The sequence below is a fragment of the Vicia villosa genome, linkage group LG6 (assembly GCF_029867415.1).
Source record: "Vicia villosa cultivar HV-30 ecotype Madison, WI linkage group LG6, Vvil1.0, whole genome shotgun sequence".
In the NCBI taxonomy this organism is placed as follows: Eukaryota; Viridiplantae; Streptophyta; class Magnoliopsida; order Fabales; family Fabaceae; genus Vicia; species Vicia villosa.
In genome coordinates, this window is record NC_081185.1 from 165,982,308 (window position 1) to 165,991,531 (window position 9,224).

Genomic DNA, 9,224 nt, shown 5'->3' on the forward strand with positions numbered 1-9,224 from the left:
TTTCTTTTTTCAGGGATTTTCGAATATGCATATCCGAATTAATCAATATCTTAATTTTTTATTTTAAAAAAAATATTTATTTATAATATATTAATAAAAAATAATTTTAATTTATAATTGAAAGCTAAATATTAAAGTAAATTTTTGATATAAAATTAAGTAATGAATGCAATAATTAAATTTTGAATTGCAATGGTGAAATGTAATTATATATTTTTTGGTAACGTCTACCACGAGGGATCAATTAAATGGCTCAACGGTGAAGCACTTAAAAATTACCGTTAGATCTAATTAATAATCTAGATTAATTAAAATTAAAAATGAAAACACATATTCATATCCACATACAATAAAAGCTTAATATATCTTTCTTTTTTTTAAGAAACACATTTTTTTTCATTTAAATTCTCTCTAACTTATTAGAATTCTGCAAATTTTCTGCAAATTAAAGTTTTCTGATATCAACGTTCTTTCTCGTCTATCAATTGAGTGCTAGGAGTAAAGAAAATGAATTTAAAATGTTAATTAAGTAAATAACAATGTCCATACTATGATGAGATTGAATGAAAACAATCGTTCCAATTCAAATGGTTAAAAGAGACAAACTGGTTCCAACCTAGAAAAGTGAATTTCTAAATACCATTAATTAAATCTATTCTTTATATAGTAAAATTCATTAATCCAATTTATGTGCTAAAGAACTTTCTTTTGCATAAAATTCAAATTGTCAAACACCAATAAATTTTGTATTGAGAAAAATAAATGTGAGTTGAATATGTGAAAGGTTTAAATTAATTAAAAAAAAAAAGTTAAGATTTAGCATTTTATAAGTTAAAAAATTCGCATATCTATCAACTTAAGATTTTGAACGAGTATATGATGTGTCTATAAAGTGAGTTGTTCATGAATAAAAATTTTAATATAAAAATGTTCTCTAGTGTTTATTTCTGAATTAATGACCCAACACCTTTGATACTGTTTTTTTGTTGAAACACCCGGATGTGTATGACCTAAGGAGCTTAGTTTTTTTTGTTGAACATATATTCTATTATCTAACAATAACAATCAATTGCATGTACTTTCGAATTTGTCATTTTTATTCAAATTTCTTACACTTGCAAAAGGGTAAATATGTATTTGACAAATAATTAAAATAATATATTTCTCTATCAATCATATCTATTATCTAACAATAACAATCAATTGCATGCACTTCCGAATTTGTCTTTTTTATTCAAATTTTTTACACTTGCAAAAGGGTAAATATGTATTTGACAAATAACTAAAATAATATATTTCTCTATCAATCATATATGAACACATGGTAAACTAAAATTGCACCGTTTCAAATTCAAATCAAACTATTACATACACTTATTCTCTCTCTTCATTAAAATTTCAAATTTCCTCATTTTCATTTTAATTTTCCCTCAATTTATTCATTATCACTAAAAGTACTTACTATATTCAATCTTACAAGAGAGAACATAAGCCGCGGCCTCCACAAAATGAGTATTAACATTAATACCAATCAACTTGCTCTTGTGATAATTTATACCAAAGCCCGAAATCAATTCAAACGCTTTCAACACTGCCTTAATAGCCCAAATTTGCTTCCAAGATGCTTCACCGACCAAAAGAGTGTCGTCCGCAAATTGAAGAATATCCATCTTACATCTTGCATTAAATGCAAATCCACCGTATTTCCCGTTGCAAATTGATTTCTTCACTAACCTCGCCAACCCCTCTGTCACCAAAACAAAAAGAAAAGGTGATAACGGATCTCCTTGCCTCAATCCTTTACCCACCACAAACTCTTTAGAAGGACTCCCATTCACCAAAACGGACATCTTACTTTGAAAAATTAAAAACTCCATCCATCTCCGCCACTTCGTACCAAAACCCATCCGCACCAAAAGGGATCTAAGAAAATTTCAATCCACGTTATCGTAAGCTTTTTCAAAGTTGACTTTGAAAAGTAAGCAATTTCTCCCCTCCTTCTTCGCAAAATCCACCACCTCATTAGCCACCAAAACACCGTCGAGCAATTGTCTCCCCGGTACAAAAGCGCTTTGACACGGAGAAACCAAAGAGGAAATGACCCTTTTCAATCTAACCGCCAAAAGTTTAGCAAGTGCTTTATATAGACAACCCACTAAACAAATAGGGCGATAATCATCCAAAGACATCGGATTAAGAGTTTTTAGAACCAAAGACAAGAAAGAAGATGTAACCGCCTTTGATAAACCATCACAAGCATGGAAACTTTCAAAAAACCGAATAAAATCCTCTTTAAGAAAATACCAACATTTCTTAATAAATAAGAAAGAATAGCCATCGGGACCCGGGCTCTTTGAACTCCCACAACCCCACACCGCTTCTTTTATCTCCTCCTCAAGAAAAGGTTCTTCAAGAAAATTCATCTCCTCCACACTAAAACTTTCAAAATCTAATCCCTCCGACACCCACCTCTCCCTTTCGGCTTCAACAAACTTGTTAGAAAAATGTTTCCAAACTTCCTCCTTAACCTCTTCCACCGATTCGAGTAAGATACCCAAAGGAGAAGAAATAGGGCCAATATGGTTTATTCTTCTATTTTCCTTCATAGCATTATGAAAATATCTACTATTACAATCCCCCTCATTAAGCCATCTTACTTTGGATTTTTGGGCGAGCATCCCCTCGTTAATTCTCAAAGACGTCCAAAAGCCCCTCATTGCCTCCTTGCGATTGAAAATGATATTAGGATCAAAAACCAAATTATTTTGTTCCAAGCACTCATCGGCTTCATTAATTTGTCTCGCTTTATCCTCCACCTCCAAATCTACCCTTCCAAACACCGCTTTGTTCCACCATCTTAATCTTTCTTTTAAGATTCTAAGCTTTTCTTTTAGGACAAAATCTCCTCTCCCTTACACCACCATCTCTCTCCACTCCTTTTCAACAAACGGGATAAAAGAGTTGAAGGAAAACCACTCATTATTGAACTTAAACGATTTAGGGCCCCAATTGTTACTATCCAACACAAGCCATATCGGACAATGATCCGGGATGTCTCTATCATCAATCAATTGGCCAATTACATTCCATATATTCACAATCGCATCCGACAATAGAAATCGATCAATCCGACTCATAGATCTACCATCTCCACTATACCAAGAAAATTTCTTTCCTTTGCAAGGGACGTCCACCAAACCACTTTCCCCTATGAAGTCTGCAAATAAAGAAACCTCACTATCGTTCACTAACGTTCCTCTCCCTTTTCTTTCACTACAATGTTTAATTGCATTGAAATCCCCACCTAACAACCACTCTCCATCCAAAAACGTCTCCTTTAAATCCAACAATTTCTCCCAAAGTAATTTCTTCTTTCTTAAACAACAAGGTGAGTAGACATTCACCATGTAGTAAAAGAAACCCTTCGACAATACTTTAATCCCCAAATAACCTTCCCCTTTAAAACTAAATTCCACCTCCATCGCTCCTTCCTTCCATAGAGTTATAAGACCACCTGACATACCATTTGAATTAGAAAACGAATAACCAAACTTCGAATTCCTCCACAAACTCCTCGCCCAAAAATCTTGCATGTTAGACATCTTCGTCTCTTGAATCATAAAGACATCCGCTCCTCCTTTTTTAATCAAATCGTTAATTCTTTTTCTTTTTAAAGCATTTCCTGCCCCCCCCCCCCCCTTATATTTAGAGAACCGACAATCATAATGAACCATTAACTTTCTCCCTCCCCACTACTCCAAGACAAGATTCCTCCTTCACAAAACATTCGATTTGATTAAACACCCTCCTTTTAACTTCACTACTTTTAGCCACACCCAAAGCCTTCAAAGCCGACATCAATTTACCACCATTCCCTTCTTGTAAAAAAATCCCACTGTTTTTTGTTGTTCCTTCTCATGTCAGAGAGCTCAGCTTGCTCTTCACTACTCACTTGGTTCAAACTAACAGAACCAGAATTTCTACAGCTTTCAATTGGTAAAAGCTCCTGATGCGATGCAACCTTCCTATTCACCTTCCTTAACTTCTTCCTTATCAATCCCTTTCCCATTCTCCCTCCTAATTCCGCCATCTTCTGGTATTTACTCTTCCTGTGACGCCTGCTAAACTTTTCGATAAGAGAACAAACAGAATTCACCTCCACCCTACCCTTAGATACATCGTTTCCGTCCTTCGTTCCATTAGCAACCTCATTTGGAACCGACTCCCCTACCACCTCCCTCGAAGCTACTGCAAACAGCTTGCTGTCAAAAGAACCTTCTAACATATCTTCAGATTTCCCCTTGACATTTCTGGAACCACAAGACAAAATTGGCCCTGCCCCACAGCCCTCAAAACCGCGATTAACCGGTTTTTCCACCGAGAATTATTCAATAGAGTCAACACTATCTACTTCATTTTCATTATCACCTGAATCTAAATCACAGACCTCATCTGAATTTAAAGATTCAGAGGAAGTCGCCCCAGGGAATTGAGATAAAAAATACCTGAATGTGACTGAGGAAAAGAGAGGTCCTCACTCACATACAGCGTCCTCATCTTGCCATTAATTTCCACTGTGACCGAATTTTGAAGAGCAAAACCGATCCAAACCTTCACTGTAATCACCGCTACATCAAAGAAAACACCCGCTTTTGTTCTGCTTTCAGTGCTCACAATGGAACCAAACATATTCTCCAAAGTTACAAAGAAATCCTTGTTCCATGCACAGCAAGGAATTCCTTACACGCTGATCCTCATCAACCTTTCAGAGTCAACAACGTCTTCCCTCCAATCCAAAATTGCCTTAAACCACTTCTTCCAATTGGAATTCGCGTCATCGATGAAAACCTTTAAAGCTCCTGGAATCTCTTCTTCAATCAGCACAAGATTTGGCCCCAACACCGTGATACGTATATTGAAATGCCCTTCCATTTCCAGGGCAGATTGCAGAGAATAAGAAGAAACAAAATTCAGCACTTCACCTAGCTTTGCACTTGAAAACCTTTTCCTATCTTGATCCTTATCCACATATGAAAAATCAACCACCTTACTACCCGCATCCCCTTCCTTCTTCTTCAGAACAGCTTCTGCAAAAGATACGCCTTCTCTCCTTGTGCCCGACCCGATCCAAGGACGTTCTTCCCTCCTATCAGAATGACACCAAAAACCAGAATTACTCCCTCTCAATCTATTGAGACCTCCCCCCTTCACAAACCTGTCAAACCTCGGAAGATTCGCCTGAATCTTATTCCCCTCCACCATGATGTTATCTAATTTAACCGCGAGTAGACGAGCATCTTCGACCTCTACAAACCTCGCAAGCCCGAACTTCTTGCCAATCCTGTTCTTCCTCGATGCTTCCTTCCAACCTTCCTCGTGACTCCTGAACCCTCCAAACATTTGGGGATTTGGGGACGCCGGAAACCTAAAATCGCATTTAGGGGCGCCGGACTAGATGAATATTGTTTATTGTAAATTTAAGTTAAACAAATGATGTTAAATTGGACCTTACTAAATTTGATCTGAGAGCAATTTCACATTATGTTGATAAAATAAAAAAATGAGCATTTCAGCTTGATTAGCTTTCTTATTTTTAACTATCTATTCTATTATCTAACATCTTTTATCTAACAATAACAAATCAATTGCATGCACTTTCGAATTTACCCTTTTTATTCAAAATTTTTACACTTGCAAAAGGATAAATATGTATTTGACAAATAACTAAAATAATATACTTCTCTATCAATTATATGTGGACACATGACAAACTAAAATTGCACCATTTCAAATTCAAATCACACTATTACACATATTTATTCTCTCTCTTAATTAAAATTTCAAATTTCTTATACATTTCTTTTTCTCACACTTTCTCTTTTTCATTTTAATTTTTCCTCTATTTATTCATTAACACTAAAAATACTAATACTTATTTTTATTTTATTTTTGGAATAAAACACTTTATTAAACCAAAAAACAGAGAATTACAAAGCGATCATAGGATTTAGCTAACCAACAAAACAAAACAACAAGAAGGGAAGCTTAATCTAACATAATACTAATAAGATTAGGCTTAATAGATCTACAACCTCAACCCCGATAAACAATCTTGTTTTTTATCTCTTGAATGATTACATTACGATCCGCTTTACCGCCAAAAGACACGATATTTCTAATATTTATTTTTTTATGGTAATTAAATTAAAAATTTATTTATCTCACGGGTCATTATCAATACAATCTATTATCTAACAATAACAAATCAATTGCATGCACTTCCGAATTTGCTCTTTTTATTCAAAAAATTTACACTTGCAAAAGGGTAAATATGTATTTGACAAATAACTAAAATAATATACTTCTCTATCAATTATATATGGACACATGACAAACTAAAATTACACCATTTCGAATTCAAATCACAGTATTACATACACTTATTCTCTCTCTTCATTAAAATTTCAAATTTCTTATACATTTCTTTTTCTCACACTTTCTCATTTTCATTTTAATTTTCCCTCTATTTATTCATTAACACTAAAAATACTAATATTTATTTTTTTATTGTAATAAAATTAAAAATTTATTTATCTCACGCGTCATTATCAATACAATTTCATTTTAATCAAATATTGTCTTAATTTAGAAGACAAAATCCTTATTTTTAAATAATAAATTTTTTTCTCCATCTCACATTTTTCTTCTTTTTTTATAATTATTGATCATTTTACATAATTAAATAAGTCATTTCAAATTTTACATTTGTTTCTAAATACATTTTACATTGCATCAAATAACTTTTTTATCTCACGGGTCATTATCAGCACAATGTCTATTTTACTTTAATAAAAAATTATATTTATTTGAGAGATGATTTTTATTTTCAAATGTTAAAATTCCATTTTTTTTTCATCTCACAAATCTTTTGTTATATGATTATTTAATAGAATTGAGTTTATATGATCATTGTTCATTTATAATTAAGTCACTCATTTAAAATTTATATATATTTAAATATATTTCATACAATAATCAAATAAATTTACTTGTGCAGAAGCACATGTATCTTACTAGTAAGGATAGTAAAACAATTCATAACATACAAGCTTTGTGATGATCTGACATGTTTTCTAGAAAACACTAAAAGATGAAAAAATTAAGAAAACAATGAATGAAATTCATATTGCAATGATAAGATGAACAACATGAAGTAACGAGTCGTGGTTAGAACTAACTGACCAACCTACTCTTAAATTCATAACATTGGTATAAACCTTTCATAAAAAACATTTATAAATATATAAAAAAAAATGTATACCAAAGTCAACAAAACACAGCGGCGCACCAAAGGCTTGTGAATACAAAAAAATATTACAAAAAATACATTTAAACATTTCCTTTTAAGAGTCTGTTTGGTAAAATAGATTTTTGAGCTTATAACTTATAACTTATAGCTTATAAGCTCAAATGACAATTTAGACTCGTTTAGTAACAGTCTTGTCATCACGAGTTTATAGCTTATTTTACTAGCTTATAACTTATTTTCAAATAGTGTTTTAGCCTATAGCTTACCTTATCATTTTTTCTCCCTTATTTATCTTTATTATTTTAACAAAAACCCACTTTTATCTTTTATAATTTATTTTAATTTAAAATAAAATAATTATGTATTAAGTAACTTGTATGTCATTTTACATTTATAAGTTAGTTGAGCCGCTAATTTTATCAAACACTTCAATTAGCTTAACAGCTATCAGTCTCAACCATCAGCTATAAGCTATAAGCTATCAGTCTCAACCATCAGCTATAAGCTATAAGCTATCAGTCATCAGCCATAAGCTATAAACTATCAGCTAGCTTATCAGCCAACCGTTATTTTTATCAAACAAATCCTAAGTAAGAAACCATCAACTAAACACAAGCACATGTTTTACGTCTTACATAAACTTAAGAGAATTGGCCTCCGTTACCGTAAGGATGAAGAAGGTGCACCGCGCACCAACTTCAAATTAGCACTGAATCCTCCTTGGTACTTAGAAGAAGCACCATCAAACTTCAACTAGCATATATCATCTTCTTGCTCTTCAATATATTATTTTTCGCACAAATCATCCTATCAGGCAAAACCTTGGCCCTGTTTTATTGAAAAGAGTTTGAAATCCACCATTAAAAAATATTCAATGTTAAGATTTTTCATAAATAAATTGAGTTTAAAGAATAAAAAATTTTCAATTTTGACGAAAACCATAATTACGGTCAACTGCGGTTGAGAAAACCATGCATCAGCAATATTGCGCCTGCAGTTGTGGCTGCAGATTGCAAATTAAAACCATGGATACATTTGTCGCCCATGAAGAAACCTAAACACAACCCTTTGTCGTCAGCTCCCCTGAGAATAATGTGTCTTTGGCAGGTGCATGATCAAAACAACTTTAATTGTAAAAATAACACCATTCTCTAGATTATGTTGATTGAATTGTATTCTAAATTATAATACATACAAATTGAATTATAATTGTAACGTTCTTTCTATAACTTTCTAATACATGTGTTAATTATAAAAGCTTGAAATAAAAGAACAATTGTATGACATGCATAATTATTAAGTTCTCAATACATTAGCTCACATGTTTTCTTTAGAAATAGATGTTGATTTTAAGAAAAAGAAGGATTTGATTAGTGTAAACGTGTGACAAATTTAGGATTTAACTATTAAGGAATCTGTCAATATATGAGTCTATATGATGCAAACAGTGAGAAAGTCAGGTGTTGATATTTTATGCACTACTATTTTATTCATTGTGGTGTATTATGCAATGTAATTGTTATCACTGTTTGTCTTGTTTAAATTCTTAATTGGGTTTTTTAGTAGTTAGTTTTTAAATATGATTAGGATGATATGTATTATTTATTATTTATTTTAATATATTTTTTATTGTGATTGAGTTTATTTCATTTTTTTGTTGTAATTAATCTTTAAGACATCATGTTGAAGTTCTATTGTGCGTTGTTAAAAAAAAATTATTGACCTCTTTGGTAATAATTAAAAAATTTGTAAATTATATAGTAAATATAATTGTAAAATAAAAATAAAAAATAAAAATAGGCGAGCCGGCCCGCCAACTCGTAAGTAAAGGGGCGGGCTTAACTTTTGAGCTCGAACACCTAAGTTGGCCCGCCCTACCCCGTTTTGGATGGGCTTAAACAGGGGCAGGCCTAAA

At 32.4% G+C, this 9,224-nt stretch overlaps 1 protein-coding gene across 1 annotated transcript; it reads right to left on the reverse strand.

Moving 5' to 3' along the window:
• Positions 1 to 1,448: 1,448 nt before the first annotated feature.
• On the reverse strand, positions 1,449 to 1,850 carry LOC131615253 (uncharacterized mitochondrial protein AtMg01250-like). Its single transcript, XM_058886724.1, has one exon. It carries the CDS (start codon positions 1,848 to 1,850, stop codon positions 1,449 to 1,451), a length of 402 nt encoding a protein of 133 aa, XP_058742707.1.
• Between the last annotated feature and the right edge of the window lie 7,374 nt (positions 1,851 to 9,224).

Excerpts from the sequence above, each read along its gene's own strand:
- LOC131615253 (XM_058886724.1), bottom strand. The coding sequence starts at position 1,850 with ATGTCCGTTTTGGTGAATGGGAGTCCTTCTAAAGAGTTTGTGGTGGGT.